The sequence below is a fragment of the Chelonoidis abingdonii genome, chromosome 11 (assembly GCF_003597395.2).
Source record: "Chelonoidis abingdonii isolate Lonesome George chromosome 11, CheloAbing_2.0, whole genome shotgun sequence".
Classification (NCBI taxonomy): Eukaryota; Metazoa; Chordata; order Testudines; family Testudinidae; genus Chelonoidis; species Chelonoidis abingdonii.
In genome coordinates, this window is record NC_133779.1 from 44,738,347 (window position 1) to 44,764,596 (window position 26,250).

At 55.3% G+C, this 26,250-nt stretch overlaps 1 protein-coding gene across 1 annotated transcript in view; it reads left to right on the forward strand.

Annotated features, from left to right (window-relative positions):
• Positions 1-680: 680 nt before the first annotated feature.
• KCNN3 (potassium calcium-activated channel subfamily N member 3) overlaps positions 681-26,250 on the forward strand; it is a 64,786-nt gene continuing 39,216 nt past the window's right edge. The window contains exons 1-2 of the mRNA XM_032789390.2: positions 681-772; positions 22,069-22,487. Coding sequence (XP_032645281.1) covers positions 683-772; positions 22,069-22,487 — 509 coding nt within the window. The 5' untranslated portion in view covers positions 681-682. The remainder of the gene's footprint in view (positions 773-22,068; positions 22,488-26,250) is intronic.

Genomic DNA, 26,250 nt, shown 5'->3' on the forward strand with positions numbered 1-26,250 from the left:
AGAATAAGGCACTGGGGATCAGGACTCCTGTGTTCTTTTCCCAGCTGTCGCTGACTTGCCTTGTGGCTCTGGGTGAGTCACTTACCCCATCTGTTCCTCAGTTTGCCCTGAGAAAAGAGGGCAGGATGAATTAGTGCTTGTGACGCACTCAGAGGGCCTGGGGTGAAAGGGGACACAGAGGCACACGTATCGTTATTTAGTATTCTCAGCTGGGGCACCCTGTGCTCAGCACCCGCTCTTCTCAGTTGGGTGGCCCATCACTGAGTGGGAGTGTGACCTCCAGATGAGGAGAAAGAGGTTGCTGTGCCGGAGCACTTGGAGGAGCTGTACAGAGTGGGGAGAGTCATGGCTGAGGCTGCAGGGAGGGGCCAGACAGCAGGTATCTCTGGGAAGCTGCCTGCAGTGTGTGTGGAGAGGGGGTAGGTAGAGCATATGCTGATGTTCCAGGCTCAGGAACAGGGGTGGGGTGGGCAGCTGCCTCCACCTCACGCCTTGCTGTGTTATCCATGCACCCGCAGCTTCCCCTGTAGCGATAGAGGCATTCTGCTTTCTCCAAGGCCCGTGCATTCCCGTCTGCCCTGGCCCATGGACCCAGTTCCTGTATGTCTCAATGGGCATGGAGTGACCCCTTTCTGGCCCTCACTCCCCTAATGCATTCTCCTTCCTTGTCCTACAGGAGTCCATGTTTTCTCTGGCCCTGAAATGCCTTATCAGCCTGTCCACCGTCATCCTGCTGGGCTTGATCATTGCCTACCACACACGGGAAGTGCAGGTAGGTCCCCCTTGGGGTGGGAGCTCCTCCGGAGGGGAGAATCCTGGGGAGAACCAGGCACCTTTCCAGGCACGTCTGTGTTTGTGGTCATAGATTCATAGACTCTAGGACTGGAAGGGACCTCGAGAGGTCATCGAGTCCAGTCCCCTACCCTCATGGCAGGACCAAATGCTATCTAGACCATCCCTGATAGACATTTATCTAACCTAAATGATGCTGTGTGTGTGTTGGGGGACATAATGCTGAATGTCTCCCTTGGAGTGGATTTGCACCATCAGTGCTGGACATGAGTGACAGGGATGCTGCAGAGACTGCCACCCTGAGCCTTGTTTGAGTGTGCAGCGCAGGCCCCCTCCTGCAGCCGCTCAGTGCTGACAGGAAGGGCAAGGATTTCTGGAGAAAATGAGACAGCCGGGCTGGCTTGTTCCCAGAGGACACCTGCAGCCTGTCTTGGCGCTACACGAGCTGCACTAGCCCAGGGCCACTGGAGCGGCAATGCCCTGCTCCAGCCTTCGCAGCCCCTATCGGGAGCCCTGCTGCTGCTCTGTGGGAGGGAGAGGCTGTGGAAAGCAGTTCTCGGCCCTGGAATCCAAGAGCAGCATGATCCTTGAGCAGGAGCAGCAGGGTTCATCCCGCAGTGCCTGGAGTAGGGCGTTCACACGTTTGTTAGGGAGTTAGTACCTGCCTGCTCCAGGCCTGTGCTCTGCTGGGGCGACAAGGCAGCGCTTCTGTTCCAGTGAGCATGGATCCGAGGGGCTGGGAGGGATCAGAGCACTTCCTACATGCTGTGGGGCACAGGCTGCTCCCACCTGAGAGGACCTTACCCTTTGCGCCTCAACCTCTCAGCAGGGATGCTGCCACATGTGCTATGTGAGGGTCTGAACAGGCAGGCAATCCCCTCTCCCTCCCTCCACCCATCAGCAGGGCCTGCTGGAGAAGGAGTAAGTGGGCGCTGCAGACTTGCAGGGGCTCATTACAGCGCCTGGTGAAGGAAGACCTAAGGGCGGGGCTGGGCTGAGCAGACCTGAGGAGGGAACAGCTATGCCTGGGGAGAAGTTCTGAGATGAGCTGAGCTATGCTATGCTGATGTGGATTTTTTTGTTGATTGAAGTCATACCCAGGAACATCTGATCACACACTGCATTTGAGCATTGTCCAGGCGCCTGCTCCCAGGGTGTGACAAAGTGGGACTGTTCTTAATGTTTCCTCTGAATACTGTGTGGGTGCCTCAGTTTCCCCTGTGCAGTTCTTAAGTCTCTAGATGGTGGGATAAAGGCCAGTGTACATAAATCACTGACACTCTGTCTCCCTGGCAACAAATGGCCAGGGCCCTCCCCCCTTACTCCCCTCAAGGAAATAGCTAAAGGTGAACAAAGAGATCAGGTGACCTCCTGGCCTGGGAAAGAGACACAGCCCAGAGAGGAGGGGCTGGAGGGGGTTTTCAGTTCGGGGTTGGCTGGGGATGAGGAGTGAGGGCAGACGTGGGGGTCTGGCTCACTGTCCCCCAGAATGGACCCAGCTGAGGGGTCCCGTTCTCTGTATCTACAAGCTCTGTTTTAGCCTATGTTCCTGTCATCTAATAAACCTCTGTGTTACTGGCTGGCTGAGAGTCACATCTGACTGCAAAGTGGAGGTGCAGGACCCTGTGGCTTCCCCAGGACCCCGCCTGGGCGAACTCACTGTGTCAAGCACATGGAGGGGCAGAGGATGCTGAATGCTCCAAGGAGAGACCCAGGAGGTGAAGCCGTGTGAGCTTCTTGCCCTGCAGACAGTCTGCTCCAAGGGAGAGGAGGCTCCCCAAAGTCCTCTCTGGCTTTGTAGGGAGCAGTCCAGAGCATCGCCCAGGGACTCCGTGACACAGGGGGTCGGTGCTAAACTGGGGCTGAGCACGGGAAGAGTTCATCAGTCGCTTAGGGGCGTTTGTGCTGTTCGGGGCTCTGCCTCCCTTTAGGACATTCTCGAGGCCCTGTTTGCGAGCTGGGAAGAGCCTACTGTGGGGCTCCCTGCCTACCACGTTGAGGCTCCCCTGTGAAGGGGGAGCAGCAACATACACGTTAGCCCAAGACAGTGAGGGACAGAGATTGGGAGCAAACCAACACCCCCGCCTCAGAGCCTCTGTCCCAGCAGGCTCCAATCCTCCGCCAGTCCCTTGAAGCCCAGCTTAGCCCTGAGGAGCTGGCCAGTCCAAAGCAGCTGATCTTGATATGGAAGAGAACTGCCCATTTCAACCCCGGTATTTGATGGACTTCTGCTCCCTGGTTCAGACACTGTTCCTCCCGCAGGCCGTGCTGCCTGTGGTTACCAGTGTTAACTTTATCCCCCTTCTCTAGCGTTGCCTCTTGTGCCATGGTTTCAGAACTCCTCAGCCACAAAGCCCACGCTGTGCATTGGTGATGGGGGTTCTCTTGAGCTCCGGGGGTCATTTTTATGTTTCTTCACTGAAGACTTGGCCTTGTTCAGCACATTCAGGTCCTAGCCTGTAGTTGTCATGGAGTGTGGAGGAATCAAGGCCCTGTACCCCGACTTCCTGCGATTTACCATGACACTCAGCCAGCCATAACCCAGAAGGTTTATTAGACGACAGGACCACAGTCCCAAGCAGGGTTTGTAGGTACAACCAGGACCCCTCAGCCAGGTCCCTCAGGGGGACAAGGAGCTTAGACCCCAGACTTGGGGTTCCCTGTGTCTTCCCAGCCAGCCCAAAACTGAAACCAAAAACCCCTCCAGCTGACTCACTCCCCTCCTCCCAGCTCCTCCTCCTCCTCCCTCTTTGTCCAGTTTCCCAGGCCAAGGTATCACCTGGCCCCACCCTCCTTCTGGCTCAGGTATTGACCCTCACCCAAAGTCATCCTCTTCTCTCCCATCCCCCATGCAGCCAGCCCCAGTAAAACTAATCGACATTCCCAGGTCAGTCTACCCCACTCTCTCCTGTGTGACATAGCCCAACCAGGACAGCTCTTGGGAGAGCAGAAAAGCCCCTTCTGCAGCAAGGAGGCGCTTTATGGAAATGTTTGATGGGCAAGGATGGGAGGCAAATGGGAAAGCAAAGAGAGGGCTTGGGAATAGACTGAAACCTGAGCAGAGAGCCTGCAGCTCGGCGCTGCCTCCTGTGGAACAAAACGCTGTGCGTGCAGGTGAATTTCTGGTTGTTCTTTGTATGAAGGGTCCATTCCTGAAGAGTTAGCACAGGCTGGTGACTGGCTAATCAGGTTTTGTGCATTGTTCTAGAATCCCTCAGGCCCCCAGGCTGTTCCCAAGGCCTCTGAGCTCCTGCGACTGATGGGCTTGTCCCCATTTCCAGCACTGCAGCTCATGTCTGTAGCATCTCTTCATCACTGATTAACCCTTTGTAAATGGAGCCTTCCCACAAAGTGGGACCAGGCTCCCCTTGATCCGGGCTCGGGAACCTAGAGATTGCAGACAAGGGACCAGCTGGGACCCGAGGTCCATCCACACCAACGTCCAGCCTCTGACCCAGGCTGGGCCTAGGTGCTGCAGATCCCTGATTTTTATTTGTTGTGTTATGTACCTTTGCCAGTGGCAGGAGCCCATGAGTTTCTGTAGAAGTGGTGCCAATGCAGGTCTCCTGCCCTTACCTTCCCTACCTCATCTCTAGGGCTTAATTTCTCCGTCTCCCAGTGCTGTTGTTTCAGATTTTGCCCTTGAGTGCAGCTGGAAGCAATCTCTGCAGAGGGAGCCAAGTGGGTTGCTCTGAGGCTGGCAGTCTGCAATGCTCTGTGTGGGTAGAACTATGCCCTGGGGGCTCTAAAAGCAAATGCTCAGAAGGGCAATGGAACTGCTGAAGAGCAGCTGAGGGTGTCACGAGCTGCTCGCAGCCTGAGCTAGCTCGCCGTCCTGGGGATGAGAGGGAGCCTGCGTTCTGGCTAGGGCCTCAGCCGCCTGGCAGAGAAGATGATAGTCCCACAGTGCCTTCCCACGTTTCCCCTGTGTGTGCAGGGACAGACAAGCTCTCCCACAATTCACCGGGAAAATCAGCTGCTCAAAACCCCATGGGAGATGCCCCCAGAAGTCCGAGCGCAGCACCAGGGGGCACATGGTAACTCTGTACAGCTTTGAAGAGTGGCTGCTCACACCCAAACTGAGCTAAGCTGAGTGCTCTGGCCAGGGGCCTGGGCTACCCCTTCCTCAGGCTGCATGTCACATGTTTCGCTGGGGGAGACCATCAGTGCTGCTTCATATCCGAGGCCTGTGGCACTCAGGAACTGGGCAGCGACTCTAGGCCTCCAGTGCAGTTTGTCAGATCCTTTACTATTCTGACTGGCCCAGCTGGTAGGTGTGGGCCCCTCCTCCATAGCAGCTTTGCAGTCACCCACTGCCAAGCACGCTGAGAACGCAGTGACAAATGTTGCCCGTCAGAAGTGTAAAAGTTGCTGCCCTGAGCGAACCGTTTTGTTTTCCTTGCTGCACAGGCAGCATGTGAAGAATGTGTGGCCACTTCTAGCTAAGGCTAGATAAGACGCTTGATTTCTCCCAGCACTCACAGGAACCCACATGTTGTACTGTCATGAAAAATGCTGGGTCCCCTCAGGCTCTGGCAGTAGAAGGCATCTGGGCTATGCACAGATTGGCTTGTGACTCCACGAGAGGGACTGGCAAATGAGCAGTTGCTGACTTTTCCTCTAGCTGAACATTTCAAAGCAAATATTTGGGAGCGCTCTGGCCTTTGTAGAAATAATCTCCCCTGAGGCTGCTTTGTCAATGTGAGCTTCACCCCTGGGCCTGCTCGTCCTCTCTGGTGAGAGGATTGCAAAGTCCACCTCTTGAGCTGTGCATAGGACTTCACAGGTCTGATCTACCTCTGATTGAAGTCAAAGGCAAAATTCCCATTGATTACTGAATCAAGGCCTTGTATTCAAGACCCTAATGTTTGGCACCCATGTGCCAACCTTTGGCCATAGTATCTCCAGGTGGTATTTTCATATTTGCCCAGCAAAGACTCGGCAACTTTCAGCGGGGTTTGGCTACTGGTTGTAAACTCAAAGCAACCCAACCAGACCAATCCAGGTTCTTTCTGCAGCAATGCGTGCTTTGTATGGCACTCGGAGAGGAGAAGCAGGAAGCCAGAGACAGTGCTTGTCCTCCACAGCATGGAGGGGAGAAGCTGTGAAGGGAAAAGAATCTCTGCTACTGAGGAGTCAGAACAACCTGTAGGAACAGCAGAGAGGGGCCAGGGGAAAAGATCTTCCACAAAGAGCACCTGGAGGAAACCCAAGCCTGACCTAGTAGCTGACTCCTGTTAATAAAACACTCTAACGTACTGACTTTCCTGCTCAATATCTAATTGCTGCAAGTCACTTGTGACCAGCGCTTGGATACATGGCTTGAAGGACAGGGGAGCGAGCCTGGATCCCTGCGTGCAGCTGAGGTCCATGTTCCAAGCACTAGTGGCTAATGCATCAGAAGCACCAACTGTGACCGACATCCCCTCTCCTTGTAGCTCTCTCCTGCGGGTGCTAGGTCCTTCCAGACCCAGCAAGCAGCGGAGAAGCATGCAGTTTAGCTGGTTGGGCAGTTGTACTGATTGAGCTCTGAGTCTGTCTAGCTAAACAAAGAGCCGGTTCAGGGGTGAGGATCTACCTGGGAACAAATATTTAATCGGGCTCATCTGTCTAGCGGAGGAAGGTCTAACTGGAGCCAATGGCTGGGAGTTGAAGCTAGATAAATTCAGATTGAAAGTCAGGTGTAGATATTTCACCATGAGAGGAATTAACCATTGGAATAACTGACCCAGGGTTGTGCTGGGTTCTCTATCACTGGCAGTTTTTACATGGCGAGTGGCTGGTTTTCTAACACGTCTGCTCTAGGGATCACTTGGGGGCAGGTCTCTGGGCTGAGAAGTACTGGAGGTCAGACAAGATGATCACAGTGGTCTCATCTGGCCTTGGAATCTCTGAATTTCCCCTGTCAGTGTCTTCCTGTCAGCCACAAACAAGAACATGTAAACCTAAGTGACAAACGTTCCTACCTAGAGTGTAAAATCTGCCACTACAAGGAAGCAATTTCTTTCCTTGCTGTGCAGCAAAATGCAAAAAACTCCTCTCTGACCAGCTCCCAGCCAGTCCTAGCCTCAAAGAGGAATAGAGTATCCACCATTTCCCAAATATACAGCCAATTTAGGCTGAATAAAGAGCCAGATGGAGTTAGGACGTGTTTTCTGAGCATTAACTTCTGGGTGTGAGAACTGAATTGAGATGTCACACTGGTCTCTAGCTGCCTGTACACTTTACTAATAACTGACTGGAATTGATTTAGTGCTATCCATCGAGGCTGAGTCTCCAAGCTGCCCAAATTCACGTGAAAGTTAACACATCCTCTAGGTGTTCTCGAAAAGCTCAGCCCCCTGCATTTCCCAGTCCCTTTGCAATGGGCTGGTGCTCCAATAGCGATGCTGTTTTGTGAACCATGGCAGGAAGGCACTCTGGGGTGAGAAAAGCTCTGCCCATGCACCAGAGCAGAGAGAGACTGCCCTTTGCAGGTCTCTCTGCAGGGCACTTATCAATTGCTTCCCAGCTGGAGGAATTTTTCCTCCCTCAGGAAAGGCTTTCCAGCTGGAAGCCTGGGTTTCTGTATTGGTCTTGGCTCACCTCAGCCTGGAGCTGTAGTCAGGAAGTTCTATGTGAGGTTTGGGACTGAGCTGCAGAGAAGGCAGTGTGATGTGGAGCATAAGGTCTGAGCAGGGCTGGCTCCAGCTTTTTTGCCGCCCTAAGTGGCAAAGCCAAAAAAAAAAGATAAAGCTGGGATCGGTGACACTTCAGCAGCAGCTCTACTGTGCCACTTCATTCTTTGGCAGCAATTCGGTGGCGGGTCCTTCCCCCCAAGAGGGAGTGAGGGACCCGCCACCGAATTGCTGCCGAAGACCTGGACGTGTCACCCCAAGTACCCACTTCCTTTGCCGGTGCCTGGAGCCGTCTCTGAGTCTAGGAGCCAAGCCCTTCTGAGTTCTAATGTAATGTGTTTGTACAGCACCTGGCATGATGGACTTCCAGCTAATAAATGGGATTAATCGTCTACCTCCCAGCGACTCACTGTGCGGCCTTTGTCGACTCTGGCTCCATTGTGCCTGCTGGAAAATGGGGATTACCCCTCTTGGCTTCCCCCGGGGCTGGGGAGCAGGAATGTTTTTGTTCCTACTAAGGGATGCCATCCCAGGCTGCCACAAAGTTGTCAGTCTCCTTCTCACTGCAGAGGCCTTTGCGTGGGCCTTGTTCTCAGTGCCCTAGGCAGCAGATGGGTGGTACCCTCCTTTGGAGAGCCTGTGGTTTGGCTGGGCAAATCAGATCCCTAAGCAGAGTTTAAAGCTGGCTAGATAACCTATCGTGGCTTAATGAGGCATTCCTGAAGGCTGGAGCCCAGGCCAGTGGGAGTTCCCTGTTGTAATGGGTGGAACAAGCAAGAGCTGTTAGCAATGCCATAGCAATAGGCTAGTTCCTAAGTCTTAGCCCCCAGTGCAATGCTGGAGCAATGCCAGAGCTGAGTCCCAGGGTGTAACAGCCCCAGGGGCTTCTTACAGTGGCAGGTCAGGTTGTGTGGAAGTGGGCCTGACTCTGACGTAAGGTTAGTGACATTAGACCATTGGCCTGTGGAACATGTTGTCACAGAGTCCCTGGGCGATGCTCTGGAACTGCTCCCCACAAAGCCAGGCAGGACTTTGGGGAGCTTCCTCTCCCTTGGAGCAGACTTGTTCAGGGCAAGAAGCTCACACGGCTTCACCTCCTGGGTCTGACCTTGGAGCATTCAGCATCCTCTGCCCCTCCGTGCGCTTCCCACAGCGAGCCCACCCAGGCAGGATCCTGGGGAAGCCACAGGGTCCTGCACCCCCACTTTGCAATCAGACGTGACTCTCAGCCAGCCAGTAAAACAGAGGTTTATTCAATGACAGGAACAGGGTCTAAAACAGAGTTTGTAGATACAGCGAACCGGATCCCTCGACCAGGTCCATTCTGGGGGTAGTGAGCCAGACCCCCACGTCTGCCCTCAGCCAGCTCCAGACTAACAACCCCCTCCAGCCCCTCCTCTCTGCTTAGTTCCTTTCCAGGGCCAGGAGGTCACCTGACCTCTTTGTCTCCAACACCTTCAGTTGGCACCTTTGCGGGGGAGGGGCCCAGGCTATCAGTTGCTAGGAGACAGAGTGCCAGGCATTTAGGGGCACTGGCCCCTTCCTCTGCAGCAATCACACACCCTTATTCCATCACCTAGATATTAAGAACTGCATCAGGGACACTGAGGCACCAACACAGTATTCAGAGCAACATTAAGAACATTCCCAGTTCGTCACACCTGTATCCTGCCTGCAGCATCCAACAGGAGATGCTCAGGAGAAAGCACTGAAAGCGTCAGCAGTTACAGGCCCTGAAGGTGGAAGGCTGCAGATGGCGGAACGTTCCTGCCTGATGGCGGCGGTGTCCAGCTGATGTCCTGATCACTCTTCCTGCTCTTAGCCTGTGTCACTGGGCATGCTGGGCCATGCACTGTCCAGCTTGCTCCAGCCGCTGACGGTCTATGCGACCCAGGGGAGGAGGAGCTCCTCAAAGGATTCCACGTTGTAACACAGAATAGTGCTAAATGCCCTGCCCTTCCATGGCGCACCCTGGCTCTTCTGGTGTGGTGCAGGGCTGAATGCTTTCACTGAGTGGTACATTTGTTACCTGGGATAATGGAGAGCACAGGTCTGGGTGATGCACGGGGAGTCTGCTGTACTCCTGCCATTGTCCATGACTTATTTCCATTACATTCATGCTGCCCTGTGGCGCCTGGCATGTCTGACTGTACTGGGAATTTCTCGCTCTCCCTAGCATCTGCAGCTGAATCTCAGCATTACCTTGACCTGACGCAGGAGGGACAAGGCCGAGACATTTTCCTCCCAAGGATTTATAGGCTCAACTGGCAAGAAAACCAGATAAAGAGCAGCTGCCTGGGCCCCTGGTTTCATTTCTCATGGGGTCTAGCTTTAATGAAGTACCTGGGTGATTTATGGGGCTCCCCTGCCCAGGCAGCAGTTCTCTTCCACTGAGTGACAGCAGCCCTGAGCCTGGGTGAGTCTGATCAGGGGTGATGGCTGCTTCTGCTTGGAATGGGATGTTGTGCTGGAGCTGAGCTCTGAAAGGGAGTCTGTCCCTATCCGGCAGGGTGAAGCCCAGCCATCAGAGTTGTCCTGCAGGGAGAGATTCTCTAGCCACCCCCATGTGAGCTGTATGTTCACTCACAATCTGTGGGACAACAGACACTGACCTGCTCCCACTGCAACCACCAACAGCTTTGCCAGTTCAGTGGGTGCAGGAGCAGGCCCAGAGAGCCCAGCACTGAGCTGCTCTGAAAGCCAGGCCCCAGGGGCGAGTGCTGAGCTCCTGCCAACCTAGCCCTGAGCCCTGCCAAAAGCACTGCTGATCCACCAGACCTGGCCAGTGGAGGCACTCTGGGAGAGGGCCTGCAAGCACGCTGGATAATTGCCACCCCTCTGCCTTGGGCATTGGTTCTCTGTGGTCCTCAGTCCCCAGCTTTGCAGCCTGGCCCAAGATAGGAGCTCAGGCTGCGTTCACAGACTCCAGTTTCCCTGCACTCCCCATCCATGGGCTGTACGTTCCTACTCATTTGCTTACACTCAACTGACGCTCGTACCTGGGCCCAGCTGTCCAGACCTCCCAGGGCACCCGTCCTTGCCTTTCGCTGTGGACACTGATAACTACGTCTGCAGCCCCGACAGCTGCTGGGGCCTCTTCAGATCCTGCTTTGTGCACTTCAGCACGGAGTGAGTTTGATGGGCAGCAAGTGCCACTCAATCAGTGCTTTGCAGCTGAGGTGCACCCCTCAGGTGATGCCAGGCAGCTGGAGAGTTTGGGCTAGTGCCCAGAACATGGTAAGAAGTTATCAGTGCTGCAAGGGTACAAAGGACATTGCCCTAGCAGAGTGGACCATGAGGGAGTTGTGGCAACAGCTTAAGGAGATTAATGCAAACGCCACTGGCACATGGAGTTACAGGAGGGATGTTCCTCCCAAAAGCTTCCTATGGATGCTAATCCAAGGGCCCCTGCTTTTCTTGCTGTTTAAGGTCATTTGTCTGGAACGTGCCTCTCGTCATATCTCCATCTAGCAGCTCTTCCTACAGGGGCATACGATCATCTTGGAAGGGCCCAGGATCCCTGCTCGACCTGCCCAGGGTGGGTTGCAAATCTTAAAGATCTTGGCTTGGAAATTACAAATCTGTGGGATGATGGTGTGAAGCGGTACCTCACCCCTTGGCTCTGAAACACAATCAGGACATCATGTAGGGTCCAAAACAACTCCCTTCCTGGTGGTTAGTCACTAGTAAAAAACTGAATCATACCGTAAAGCTCAGGTCAGACCTTTTCCTGCGGCCTGGATGCTCCTGAAGATCCTCCCTCTGGACTGCCCAGCCCACACCATAGACTCCCCACCCCTTCTCCTTTAATGCGCTACTCCCACATCGCTTCTTGTTACCTCCCCCTGCATCAGGGAATCAGCAAACCTCACTTAACCCTTGCCCAGCACCTGCCAATTGAGTGGGGCCTCTCATGCAAACACCACCAGTTTGGTACACACTCTGTTGTTATCATTCATTGCGATTTATGCTGATTTGCACATAATGCTTTTTACAGAAGGCATCAGCAAAGAGGGTTCAATCCTGGACTGTCTGAGACACAATGCATCCCCAACTGCCCCTCCACCCCGCCAGTTGGAGGGACTCCCTCCGTACCTACATTATTTTCTCTCCATGCCTGTCTCCTCCCACTCAGCTTTCTTGCTCCCACCAGCTCCCCTCTTTTCTGCAATGGTTTTGCTGTATGAATAATACCCTCTTATTTTGCTTTGAGGCCGTGACCTATGGAAAACTGTGTGTTCAGCTGCCTCTTTTTATTTTAGTAAGCACCTCTCCTCTCCCTGCCCCAGGAATCAGTTTGGTCCTTTCTCCTGCCTCCAGGATAAGTAATGTTAACCCCTTCATGGGTGCAGGTCAGGCCCCTAGCTCCCAGCAGGGCATTTCCGGCTCAGCTGAAGTGGGACAGGGCTGGAGGATTTGTTGGCCATCCAGGCTGTTTGGGATAATGCACAGTTAGCAAACATCTGTAAGTGGCTTATGCAGGATGTCAGACTAGATGATCTACGAGTCCTTATTCTCTCTGATGCTACGAGGCCGCTGGCATGGCAGCCCAAGGGGAAAGAGAAGGGGCTTGTGAATGCGGCACTAGCCTGGAGTGGGCAGAGCTGGGTTCAGCTCCTGGCTCTAGTGCAGCCCTGTCACATTGAACCAGGCCCTTAGGCTGCAACGTTCAACCTGCTGTGCACATCCGTGTCTTAACCTGGCCTGGTCCTTGATCTCCCAGCTATAGAATGGCAGCCATCACATTTCCCTTCTCTTACCCTCTGGGTTGTGTATTCACACTGAGGTCCTAGGGCAGGGTCTCTCGCTGTGTGTACATACAGCCCTGAGCTCAGCTACAGCCTAGTGACAGGTGTCATGCACATACTACACCTGAGGGGATTGGGTAGCCTGGGGACTGCAGATCCTGCCAGGAGCCTGCCGAGTGTGCCAGGACCTGGGGTTAAGCCACCCTTGCCCTTCCCCTGCTCTGCCCAGTGCCCCCAGCAGGGCGGGAGAGACGACTGGGAGCTGCACTCTAGCGGGATGGTGCTGAATGGGCTGCCCCCCTTCCAGCCCCAGCTGTTTGTCAGTTGGTTTGCGTGTGTGAGGCTGGGCGTGATATATTACAGCACTCCCCTAGCCTGGCTGGTTTGGATTGAGCTGTTCCTATCCAGTTGCAGAGCAGCACATGCGCCTCCAGTGTGTGATTGCTTGGGGAGGGATCCTCATTTATCTGTGTCTGGGAGCTGTCAGCAAAGACAAGGCCGTTCGGGGGAAGGAAGCGCTTGCACTCTGGGAAATGAGAGGGAAGGAAGCACCCGACCCTGGTGGAACTGGACAGTGGAAAGCACCAAGGCCCAGCTAGAACAAGAATGGGGGTGGAGGTGTTGCTGAGACATTCCTGCTCCCCATCACAGACTGACACTAGTATCCTACTGGGTGCTGACTGCACAGTACTATTCCCTTTGGAGATGAGATGGGCTCTCACTGGGTGGAGGAGCACAGAACTGTCACCCCGTAACCGTGCGTGGGGCAGGTCCTGGTAGATAAACCCAGAATCAGTCAGTGGCAGAGCTGCGTGGTCTTAGCTCGAGTTCCCAGCGAGGATGTCTTCAAACCTAGCGAGAGTGTCTGGGCCAGATTTTCAGCAGGTGTAAGCCAACTTCATTGGCTTAGATGGTTATACTGACCTACACCATCTAGGGGACCTGCCTGTGCCTGGGCCAGCTCCTATAGCCCTGACGAGGCCTTGATGCACATGCAGCCCCTGGACCTGCTGAGCGTGTGTGACTGCTGAGTGCTTGCCTGGCTCTGATGGATCTGTTGCACCCTGCCTGCCATGGAGGCTCTAGCTGGGTGTGGGCAGCATGGCTACACTCTCAGGCCTTGTCTGGCCTGGGGCTCAGCTCCGCCGGTGCCACAGGCTTGGCCTGTCTGCACCCACAGCCAGACACAGGACCAAGTGCTCCCTCTCTCTCAAGAAGCTGGGGATTGAGTTGAGCCCCCACCCTGTCAGCTTGTGTAACGGGGCTAAGGGAGCCCAGCTCAGGCCATGCAGCTTGGTTCAGCACCACTGACAGCCACCTCCAGAAAGGGCCTAGCAGCCGGATGCTAACTGCAGGAGCCCAGGGTGGTGCATTAGCACTCACCCAGAATCCTGGCAGCACACTGCAGCCAGAGCCTGAGGCGGAATTTTCCTTGTACCCTTTAAGTCAGGTTTGGGGTGGAAACAGCTGGGGGAGGAAGGGGAGCTTAAGCCTGAATGAACACCTAATGGGAGGAGATGAATGAGGACCCATGATTATTCTTGGAGAAAGACTTTGAGCCCTTCCTCCAGCCCTGTAGCTGAGCTGCCCACAGGCATGGATGGGGTAGGCTCGGAGACACATTAGGGAACTTGGGAGTACTTGAGCCTCTGGTTTCAGGGCCGTTTGCTGCTCCACTCCTACAAAGTTAACCAAATGAGGATGAGTGGCTTCCTGAACAGGCAGCTTCTCCAGCCACCACCACTGGCATGAGGAAAAGGACAGGCGAGGCCAAGGCATGAGCGTTTCCCCTCCGTCTCCTGTCCGTGACTGAGCCTGTTGCTCACGAGGGGCTGAAAGCGGGTGGAGCAGATGAGGGTACTGGCTGTGGATGCTGCAAGTTGCTTTCTGAGGAACTGCACCTTCCCCAGGGCCCTGTCCTGACTCCCTCGAGGTTTGGATCCCTTTGAATCCCTCCTTCCGTCAGAAGGAGAGTTGGCCTGGTGCCTGTGACCTTTGCAGACAAGGGAACCTGGTCTCGCCTTAGGAGAGGCTGATGATAAGTGTTACTTACGTTCCAGTAACAGCGAGAGGCCCCAGCCAAGTGGGCCAGATCCTGCACAGAGCTGGTGTGAGACCGTCTCTGCCTCCTCTCTTGCCATCAGCGTGACCTCACTGTCCTCAGTGCAGACCTAGGGGTGCAGGTGAGAGGACAATGTCACTCTCTGTTGTTGGACTCCTCCTTTTAGACCAGAGCAGAAGGGTTGGGGGGAAACAGCTTTAAGGCTGAAGGCAGCAGCTGGGGAGATTAGGTTGTCCACAACTGCTTGTTCTATTTAGTCACATGAAGCTGCTTCACCTCCAGCTACCTCCGGTAAAATGATCAGGATGTGCTGAACGTTCTGCTGGCTGGGCCAGCAGTTTAGTGTGGAGGTGCACCTTTCCAACGGAAGGAGGGGCTGAGCCAGGCTGCAGCCAAGCAAACTCCAAGGCATGGACACAGGTTGGCTGAGGACTGGGATACAGCCGCGTCCCTTCTCTGTTGTGGGGTCTAAAAACCAACTGGGCAGGGACCCATTGCTTTTCCTAATTCAAGCCAGTACTGTGGAAGAACTTGCAGTGAATGGAGGGGACTGATGCTGCATCTCTGGCTGGCAGGCTGTGTGGAGCTACCAATCTGCCAGTGGTTGTGTTATTAGGTCAGATGGGGTGAAGCTTGTCTGCTGCTCCCTGCCCCAGCCCCCATGCAGGGATGCCCAGTGCAGGGAGCAGATGTGCACTGATTTCCAAGAGCAAATGCGAGAGCCTCTCCTCTCCTACAGGGATTGGGGTTTCTTGCTCTCAGCTAATGGCTTGCAGGCTGAGAATACTAATGAACCAATTACCTCACTCTTAAGGGCCGAGCCATCAGTTCTTGAGCAAAATGGGCTGCTAGCTGACCCAGAACCTGGCCTGTAACAGAGGCGTTTGGGGGGAGAGAACAGCAGGGCCCCTGTCCCAATACATAAGTGGCAGTGCCGAGCCTCTTGTATCCAGTGTGGGCTCCATGCTCCCCAAGGAGCAGGCATTGGCCAAGGCCAGTGAGGTGCTCCTAAAATGATTACTAAAGCTTGGAACAAACACAATAATTTCCCCTCTCCCTGTGTTGGATGCACATTAATCATGTAAGCGTCCTGGCTCCCCAGGAGATGGGTAACCCATTTTACAGATTGGGAAACTGAGACAGAGAGCGCAGAGGGGACTTGCGCAAACTTCTTTTCACCCTGGGTTCCAAGTGCAGCGGGTGCTTTGCTGTTTTGGCCGTGGCGTGGGCCCAGAGCGTTGGTGGTCAGTGTTACTGGCAGCTTGCCAGAATGTTGCCTGCGGATCACAAGTGAGAGAATGGTAATAGTGACTTTTTAAAGAGTTTATAACTCAGGCCAAGCTGAATGGAATTGCCTGGCACTAGCAAAAGGCAGGATGCCCGTGTCAAGGCTTTGTGCCTGCCCCATTTCAAAGGCTTGCTGCAAACAACAGAGATGTTACAGCTTTTCAAAGAAAAGGACAAAAGAATCTTTTATACTGGAAAGTATTAGGCAAGCTAACTCCAGGGAGAGCTGGCAGTGCCCCCCAGAACATCCCTGGCTCCTAGGCAGTTAATGATAGTGCCTGCCTCAGTAGCACTCCTGTAAGGCTGTGTCTTGGTGGTGGACTGGCTGAGGCTAGGGGTGCTGTGGGATAGTACCCCCAGCCTCTCTTTATTCCCAGCGCCCTGCTGATGAGCAAGGTGTGAGAACTCAGAGCAACAGACGCAATGCAGATCGTGTTCCAGGCACCAGGAGGAAGGGCACGGGGTGGAAATAGGCAGACCGAGAGGGCCCTTCTCCACTGCCCAGGCCCTCTGGAAGGATCAAGACCGCACATATGGCTGGAGTCCAACTGTGCACTCCAGCCTTTGTCACTGGATTTTAACTCGGCTCTAACGATAGCAGATAGTAACTGGGAGGCTGGTTGGGAGCAATTGCTGGAGGCTTGGCTGGGGTGGGAGCCGCGTCCCCACTATTAGTAGAAGGAGAACTTGCCTTAAGCATGGCTCTTTTCTTTGGTTTGTGGCCAGGCGCGGGAAAGGAAAACGGAATCCTCTCCCATTTTCTGCCTCTGTGTCTCATTAATTAGCACTCGCTTGGCAACCGCAAATGGATTTCTCATCCTGCTGCTGCAGGATGCATCAGGAGTTGGCATGTATATGAACCGGGGTGTGTGTGTGTTGCATTGTAGTCACATGGCCAACATCACTGTCAGTGACCCCACTGCGCGCCTCCATCTTCCATGACCTGTAGGTGAGAACGTAAGGAGGAGATTTTCAACGGCGCACGTGGGGGAGAGCTGCCCAGCTTCCAAAGGGAATGGATGCCAAACTGCCCTTGTTCTTTGAACTCCATCCTGCTTTGCCTCCCCCAGCAGACTAAGCCAGAGAGCTAACCAGGAACAGGGGAGCAGATTCAGAGGTGCCCTCTTATATTTAAAATTAAGTATCTGCTGGAGGGTTTTGCAGAACTGGGAGCGCCTAAAGCAGCGAGGCCATTCTCGAAGGGCTGGGCCCCGGGGGGACTGGCCCAACGTACAGCTGCACCACCACAGACTGGCAAAGCCCCTGCTGAGGGCAGCAGTGGAGCCAAACCCTGCTTGAAACCAGGGGAGCTTGCACCTACCAAATCAAGGCTAATAGCAGTTAACTCTGCACTTGGGGCTTGTATGGGTGTGGCCACGGATGGCTGAAATCGGGACTGATCCCGACTGCACACGAGACCTATAGGTCCTATTCTGCTTCTATCATGGAGTCCCTGGGAGATGCTCTGGAACTGCCCCCCACCAAGCCAGTCAGGACTTTGGGGAGCCTCCTCTCCCTTGGAGCAGACTGTCTGAAGGGCAAGAAACTCACACGGCTTCACCTCCTGGCTCTCTCCTTGGAGCATTCAGCATCCTCTGCCCCTCTGTGCGCTTCCCACAGCGAGCTCGCCCCAGCGGGATCCTGGGGAAGCTACAGGTTCCTGCACCCCCACTTTGCAGTCAGATGTGACTCTCAGCCAGCCAGTAAAACAGAGGTTTATTCGATGACAGGAACACGGTCTAAAACAGAGCTTGTAGGTACAGCGAACCGGATCCCTTGGCCTGGTCCATTCTGGGGGGCAGTGAGCCAGACCCCCCTGTCTGCACTTCACTCCTCCTCCCCAGCAAGCTCCAGACTAACCACCCCCTCCAGCCCCTCCTCTCTGCTCAGTTCCTTTCCCGGGCCAGGAAGTCACCTGATCCCTTTGTCTCCAACACCTTCAGTTGGCACCTTTGCAGAGGAGGGGCCCAGGCCATCAGTTGCTAGGAGACAGAGTGTCAGGCATTTATGTTCAATCACACACCCTTATTCCCCCACCTAGATACTTAAGAACTGCATCGGGGACACTGAGGCACCAACACAGTATTCAGAGAAAACATTAAGAACATTCCCAGTTCGTCACAGCTCCCCTTGACTTTAACGGAGCAGGATCCAGCCCCTCAGCAAGTGGATTGTGCCTGCTCTAAAGGTGGTTCCTGGTGCCTGTTGAGCAAGCTTCATTTCTTCCTCCCAGGCTCAGCCTGCTCCGTGCTGTGCGGAAGGCGAGCCAGTGTGTGGCAGGGCTGGCTTTCAGAAAGGGCTTGGCTGTGACTGATGTAGGTGCAAAACACTCTGAGGATCAGAGACCCCGGAGCTGGCTCCAGGCTGCCCAAGAGGAACTGCTTGTGCCCTGGCAGAGATGGAGGGCAACATGCAGGAAGGTCCCAGGGGAGCTGGGCTCTGAAAGAGCCAGACAGCCTGGATGGAGTGTACTACAGCTATCATTGTGCTGAAAGTCCCAGCTTTATGCAGACGTGCGCTGCAACGTCAGCTCGCAAGGACGTGCCCAGCTGCCCAGGCCTATGGCCCCATATCGCTGACAGTGAAGTCAAGGGCCTAAGCAGAGCTCGGATCAGGCTCCTTTCAATAGCCCTGCCCTGAGCACTAAGGAGAAGGCCCATAGGAGCCAGGCCTGCGCTCCTGTGACACGCTGAGGCACACTCGAATCCCCAGCTGTAAGAGGGCATGCAGGAAGTGGCAGCGAATGCCAGAGCTGCCCTAACTGGAACTTCTCCCACACTGATGGGTGCAGGCCTGTGCTGCTTAACAGAGTTTCTTCCTTCTCCTGGGTTTCTTGCTGCATTCTCCAGCTGCATCATTGTTTCCTAGCCACTGGGGCAAGTGCGCTTGAGCCTTTCCCTGCCAGCAAGCCTGGGGAAGCCTAATTGGATATGGCTGGACTTTGGATGTGGTTTCCATGGAAACCCCGGTAGCAATGGTGCACTCCCAGTGTGCATGCTGGAGAGAACTTTACAAAGGCAGAAGCTTTAAAAAAACACACACTCCCTTTTCACTTCCCTGCTGGTGGGGTAAGGTTACAGCAAACAAACATGAAAGCGTCCCCCACTTCCCCGCACAAGGAGGCAAACAGCTTCTGGGCTATTTCCTTTGCTTGTTTATTTGTAATACCCTTTGCAGGAAGGAATGGGTTGTCAGCTGCTCGCACCCCTGAGCATCGTCCTGCCAGCTTGGAGCGTTTTTATAAACAATTGCTTAAACAAAGGAGCTCCAAGCTGGGGAGCTTTCCAAACAGACCAGGGGAAAGAGACCAAGTAGCTGGGTGAGTCAGCCTGTGGCTTTGTTCACCCAAGAAGGATGCTCACACCCAGCCCCAGGCAGAGCTGCTCAGAGCAGGTGTAAGGTGCTGCCCCTGGCTGGGCAAATGGGGAAATAAGACAGGGGTCCTGCTCGCATGGGAGCCAGTATCTTCTGGGATCTGCTCAAAGGAATCCAGTGGCCAGGAGGCCTGAGATCTGGTCTTGGAGCTGCCTGCTGCAGGACCTAGGACAGTATCTTCCGTGCTCCCCTCTGACTGTGTCTTTATTTAGACTGCAAGTATTGCGGGGGCTCTAATTACTTATGTGGCTGCTGAGAGTGGGGGAAAGGAGGGACAACCGTACCGGGCCCCTGCACCCAACCCCACCCCCCCCAGTGCTGTAACATCGGTGTGACTAAAGTGAAAGGGGAGGGGGTGACGCCTCAGCAAACACGACTCCAGTCTGAGGCTCTGGCAAGCCTAATTCTTCACGCTAGAGAGCTGTTTGTCAGTGACTAACGGCGGTCGGCGTGCCTGTCTCTCCCACAGAGCTGCTAGGAATCACAAACCAGGGATGGAAAAGCCTGAGGAGGAATCCCCATCTGCCCCCCCAGACCTATGCAGGTTTGGTCTCTAGTTCATTCTCCAGTCTAGGGGTTAGTGGTTGGAGGAGATTCCTGCTTGGTTGATCTGTGTCTGAGCCCGGAGCCATCTCTGTGCTGCTGCTGCCCTCGCTCTGGCAGTCTGGGAACTCCTTGGATGTTGCCCCCTGAGACCCAGCGAGCAGCCAGCCTGCTATCATGCCTAGGACTCCTGGCTGTAGCATCTCTCCAAAGCTCTGCTGAGCCAGGCAGTGGTGGGGGCAGAACTGGGCTGTTACTTAGCAAAAAGGAGCTGAATAAGTGGTTTGAGTGTAAGCTCTGTGGAGCAGAGACCAAGTCTCCCTCTGCGTGTCTCATGGAGCTGAGTGATGGTCAGTGCTTAATAAATGCAATAATGCACTGCCCCATCGGAGCCCCACATACACAGCCTGGGGGCCCAGGGTTCACAAGCCCCATGGGAGCAAGAGCTATGCAGATAAACAAGGGTTTGCAGGAGCCAGGCCTGGTGCTTTCCAGTGCGGTGTCCCCAGCGCAAGCCAGCCTGACCTTCAAAGCCAAGGAGACCCTGTTTCCTTAGCCCGTCCTTCCTTACTGCTTGGCATAGGATGAACCTGCTGCTGCCATGGGAACCTGATGGGCTCTTTCCTGACAGCAGGGTGTCTAGGTGTTTAATGTTGCTGTTGAAAAGCTGGCTGCCCCATTGTGTTGCTCTGATTTTCCCGTCCATCAGCAATTAAGAGCAGGGGGGCCTTTAAGGAGCCATTCATTCATTCATGTTAATTGACAGTGCAGTGCTCAGCAGGTGAGGGTGATGCCAGGTTCTGCACTGGGGGCTGGGCCATTCTAAGGCACAGAGTGAGCAACAAATTCATTGGGAGGGGAGGCCCCTGAGAGCAAAGGGGACTGGACAAAGCCCCTCCTCACACTCGGTGGAAGGCCGTTCAGGCGTTTCCTTGGCTGACGCAGCTAGGCTGACTGAGAGCAGTGGGGCCACCTGAGCTCTGCAGCCCTGGGTTGGCCTTGGGCCCCCTGCAGGCTCTGCTGTGCACTCCAGAGAGGCAGCATGGGCTAGATAAGGCACAAGGCTGGGAGCCACGAGACCTGACTTCTATTCCTGGCTCTGCCACTGACCTGCTGGGTAGCCCTGCGCGAGTCACCTGCCCTCCCTGGGATTCTGTTTCCCCTCCTGCCTGGAGCTCATCAGTGCAGGGCATGGCTCTTGCTACGCCCAGCATCCAGTGCAAGGGGGCTGGGGGGAGAAGGGCCCTGAAACCAGTGAGGTGGGCCCTGCACTCCGGGTACAGCACTCTGTCCCTGCGTTTACAAGCCAAACGTGCAGGACGCAGACCACAATCTCCATTTCTTCCTGGGTTGGCCCCTGCTAATCCCCAGAGCTTTTATCCGGTGGTTCCTGCTGCAGCATCCACTAGGACTGCTGGTATCCGAGTCACAGATGGGCTGTCCCTCCCCAAATGTGGCCAGCTGAAAAGCTGCATGAGCCACTCCCTGCCTCCAAACTAACTGGGCCCCTTACCACTGCCCAGCAGGTGGCCATCACCCATTCCCAGGCCAGGCTCTGCCAGACGGGATCCCCCCAAGGCAGCCTGCAAAGGTCTGGCCGTGGCATGCAGCTCACCTAAATGCTTTGGGGCTGCCGGCCCCCTCTCCATGGGTCTGTCTTGCACATGGCCTACGCTGCATGCTAAATCCAGGGTTGTGAGTTCAATCCTTGAGGGGGTCATTTGGGGAACTGGGGTAAAAATCTGGGGGTTGGTCCTGCTTTGAGCAGGGGGTTGGATTAGATGACCTCCTGAGGTCCCTTCCAACCCTAATATTCTATGATTCTATGAAAGCCTTGTTCTAAGGCAGTACGGCCAGCAGGTGTTCTGTTCCTGGGGTAAATAACCTCGTCTAAAACAGGTTCCAGTCTGTGGGCTCCACGGGAGAAACCTGACCTTGAACTTGCTCTGGAGTTGACAAATGCTGTCCCATGCTGGAGTGCAGCAATTCAGCCAGTTCCCTACAGACCCTCCTTCCGGCCTGCGTTATTGACTGCAGGGACCCTGCTGCTGAGCTTTGCTCACAGGCTGCTCAGCCGGCTCTGGCACACGCTGCTCCAGTCAGACAGGGCTAAGTGAGCATGTTACCTTCGCGCACCATAGGTGCCCAAGGATGGAGGTGAAAAGCTACGGGCCAGATCCTGCCCATCTGTGCTGCTGTCACTTACATGATTCCCGCAGCACTGCCTGCCTGCCTGAGCAAGCATTAGCAGGAGGTTGGTGTCAGTGGTAAGATTAGAATGGGAGTCCTATGGCTTCATGGGGCCAGCTGCTACAAGTCAAGCCAAGAAAGACTGTGCCTAAAAGGGGCGGCTCAAGCTCTGACCACAGTGTCAGGACACCTGGGTCCTGTTCCTACTGCTGCCATTGGGCAAACTGCCTCCCCTGTTTCCCCTCCAGCTCTTTGGACTGTGGGCACTTTGGGGCAGGGCCCAGAGCTCACGTTTGGGTTCTGGACCCTGTACTATAGCCAGTGTGAATTCCCTCACGCTCTTCCCATGGTCTCCGTTCCCAGGGGCCAGGCCCTACAGGGTTGCCCATGGGAAGGAAGGCAGGGTGTCGCTAACTGGGTACTGTCTCTAATCACGTGCCTTCCGTCCCACTAGCTCTTCGTGATTGACAATGGCGCCGATGACTGGCGGATAGCAATGACTTATGAGCGCATCCTTTACATCAGCCTGGAGATGCTGGTTTGTGCTATACACCCCATCCCTGGGGAGTACAAATTTTTCTGGACAGCACGTCTGGCCTTCTCCTATGCGCCCTCACGGGCAGAGGCTGATGTGGACATCATCCTCTCCATCCCCATGTTCCTCCGCCTGTACCTGATTGCCCGGGTCATGCTGCTGCACAGCAAGCTCTTCACTGACGCCTCGTCACGCAGCATCGGGGCACTCAACAAAATCAACTTCAACACACGCTTCGTCATGAAGACTCTCATGACCATCTGCCCCGGCACCGTGCTGCTGGTCTTCAGCATCTCCCTGTGGATCATCGCCGCTTGGACGGTCCGTGTCTGTGAGAGGTAAGCCAGAGGTGGGATTAACCAGCTTTCTCCTTGGACCAGTGAGTGGCATGCACGCTCTCTGCACGGGGCAGGAAGGGGAGGAGATGGAACCCTTTCCGGCTTCCCACAGCTGTCTAGAGCCCTGGAGAGGGGCTCAGCAATCCCAAGGCCCCCCAGAGATGAAGGGCTGAATCGATGATGTGGGCTCCATGCAGAACTCTCCCTCCTTAAGGCAGGGACCCCATAGCCTCTAGGGTACACCTGCACTGCACAAACAAAACCCGGGGCAGCAAGTCGCAGGGTCTGTGTCAGCTGTCTGGGTTTTCACTGCGGGGTACTGTTCCTGCTTGGGCTGACGCCTGGCCAGCGGGAGAGTCTCCACTGCTAAGGTTAGCCCTGTAGGATGAGCCTGAGTCAGCTGACCCGGGCTCTGGGATTCACTACCATGGGTTTCTCTTCAGTGTAGACGTACCCAGGGAGCAGGATGCAGGAGCCAAGGATTTTGTGTGTGTGTGAGTGCTTTGCGGGTGTCCTTGGTGCCATGTGAACAAACCCATGGGGGTGGTGCTGTGCAAGCATGGCCAGCTGGCTATCCAACACCGCCCCCGGCCCCGGGATCGTGGGGTCCAGGTACGCTGGTCAGTGGGCACAGGCCAGGCCAGTGAAAATTAATAAGTGGCTGCCTGAAAATGGAAACCCGGGTTTCTGTAGGTACCCAGCGGAGGGCCGCCTTGCCAGGCTTCTGTGCTTCTCTCCCAGGGAGGCTGTGTGCATGCAGTGCTCCCAGGCCTCTCCGTTCTCACCAGCAGCCCCATTCTGCCATGCCAGGCTCCCCTGCAATCCTTGACAGGAAGACAGACCCCTGCTAATTGGCCCCTCCCAGTCAGGGTTTGACAATGGGCAGAGCCTATCCACCAAGTCACACAAGTGCTACAAGGAGAGAATGGTTCCCAGTGTCCTAAACTGTATCCGGGGGAGAGGTGCGGGCAGCTGGGGTGACTCCACTCACCAGTGAAGGCTGGGCTGGCTCAGATGGCTTGGGCCCAGCCGCATTCTGCCAGGCGCAATCTCCTGTGGAATAGTGCAGGGGAAGCTGCTGGAAACATAGAAGGTGCAAAATAACTTGCCAAGCCCCAGGCTCTGGCTCTTGCTTCGCTGAGAGCAACTGTCATGACAACACAGTTACACGGCAGCTCTGGGCGAGGATCTTGCTGGGACTTGTGCACATCTCTCGAGGTTGCTGTGGAGACAGCCCCGTACGAGGTGTGACTGTGGGGCAGCGAGTGTACTCCTAGCCTGTGGGGGTGGGGTACAGGGATACGTCTCCTTCTGGGCTTTTCATTCTCACAACCCCACCAGGCTGCCTGCAGGCAGAGGGAAGGTTACGGGGTCACGAATGCATTCTGTGTTGTTCTGCGGCCAGAACAGAGACGTGGCTTGACAGCTGAATCATATTAGTCATGACACGGGAGATGGGACTGACAGCTGCTGGCATCCTGCAGGGCACGCCTGGCATTTCCCCAGCCTCCCCCAGCTTGGCAAAGATGTGTCCAAGCAGGTTCCTAATTAAACCCTTCCAAGTGGGAATTAGCATGTGGGGCTGAGCTCAGCGGCTTTCCCGGAGGCTTGGTCTGACAGCAGTAGGCTGTCCCTGGGTGAGTCAGACACCCATGGTGCCACAGCTTGCCAAGCAGCAGTTAGGCACTGAGCACTTTGTGGGCATGGATAAGGGATCGAGCTGCTGATTCTTCCTTGACTCCAGGCACATAAGCTGGGCTCTGCTGGTGCCCTGCTCTCTAGTGCTGTCTCTTTGAACCCATTTTGTCCTTGCTGCCAATTCATACCCCTCTGCTCTCCTGTTAGCACCCTGTCTATCCAAGCAGTGACAGGAGGGGTGTCAGGGGGCAGAGGCTTTACCATTGATCAAGACTATCAAGACTTGCACAGCTTCGTGCCTCTACAAGTAGAGTAACTGAGGCAGGGCTGCTGCCTGAGGGCCCTCAGCAACTAAGGGAGCCCTAGAAAACTGACTGAGCGACAGACAGAAAGGGGAAGCAGTGAGGCCAGCAGGGAGCAGGCAGATGGGCACAGCTGGGCGTGTGGGATGATGGAGAGAAAAGTTCCCTGCAGGCGGCTCTTTAAGACTGGCTGCGTGGCACTGACTGCGGACATGCAAAACTCGCTGGCAGTGCCCCAGCCTGCCGTTCAGCTGGGAGGCCATTTCCCAGCCACTCCTCAGCCTCCCTCCATGGTCTCTTGTCACCTGAAAACCTCTTCTGGAAGGGGCAGCCCGCTTTTGCTGTATTGTTACTGTGGGAGCCCTGGTCCGGGGCCAGATCCCCATGGGGCTAGGAGCTGGACAACGCAGAACAAAAAGACAGTCCCTGCCACAAGGAGCTCCCGACCCACGTATAAGCCACAAGACACCAGAGGGACAGAGCCAGGCAGATGGGAGCACAAGTGAACAGTGAGACCGTGCTGGTCAGCCTGCCAGGCCATGGGCTCTGCACGCCAGCAGCATCACAGCAAAGGAGCATTTGGCAGAGGGACTGGGAGGCGGGTGCAGAAGTGGCTCTGGGGGTTTCCTCCCACACGTGAGGGGCAGCGCAGGAGAAAGTACAAAGTGGCTTGTTTGAAAAAGTAACAAGTGGACACTGGGGGCTGGTGTTATGGGCCAATCAGAGGTGAGCTTCAAAAGCTGAGTAGTGAATGAGAGAGGACAGACAGGTGGGGAGAGGAGGGAAGGGCCTGGGAAGCGAAAACCAGCTGCTTGCCTGGGGTGTGAGAGCGAAGTGATGTGGGGGGAGGGACACACTAGGAAAACGATCTCGGCATGGTTCTGAGCAGGGCAGACTGCATTTGTCAAGGCCAGAGAGACGGCTGCCAAGTAACCAAGACAATGGTGAGCTCTAGCTGTGTGGAGGGAGAGGCAACGGTTATGGGTTAGCTGCATTGCCAGGAGCCCGTCAGATCGGGACCCCGCAGTGCCAGGTGCTGGGCCAAACAACCCCTGCCTCAGGGAGAGAAGAGCAGGGGGTACAGGGAGCACAGGTACTGCGAGATACTCCGGCACTATGGTAAAGCGCCCGTGGCAGTACCTGATGGATGGGCAGACAGACGGGAAGGGGATAGGGTAGGCCAGAGGCTCAAACACTGGCAATCCTCAGCCTGCTGAGTCTGTGGGGGAGTCCGGTCCTGCACTCCGCTTCCTGGGACTCACAGTGACTCTCAGCCAGCCAGTAAAACAGAAGGTTTATTGGACAACAGGAACGAAGGATACAGCAGAGTTTGTAGGCACAACCAGGACCCCTCAATCAACTGGGATTCAGGCAACTTAGTCCCTAGCTTGGGATTCCCTGAATTCCAACCACCCAGCCCAACACCGAAGCTGAACTAACCCAACTCCCTCCAGCCGGCCCCTTCCTTTGTCCAGCTTCCTGGACAAAGGTGCTGATACCCCTCCCCCCTGCCTAGCTCAAGTTACAGGCTGAGCACCTGTCCCTCACCTAAAGTCACCCCCTGCTCTCCCATCCCCCACACAGACAGCCCCTACTCCATCCCATCTCTCCCCCCTTCAAGACTGAACTGAGCGGGGTCACTCTGCCCAGTGCCCTGGGGAAGTTCAAGGCCCCCCCTCCGGGACAGCGCATCCACTATCAGGTTGGCACTTCCCTTCACATGGACCACGTCCATGTCATAGTCCTGCAGGAGCAGGCTCCATCTCAAGAGCTTGGCATTCGCTCCTTTCATCTGGTGCAGCTAGGTCAGGGGAGAGTGGTTG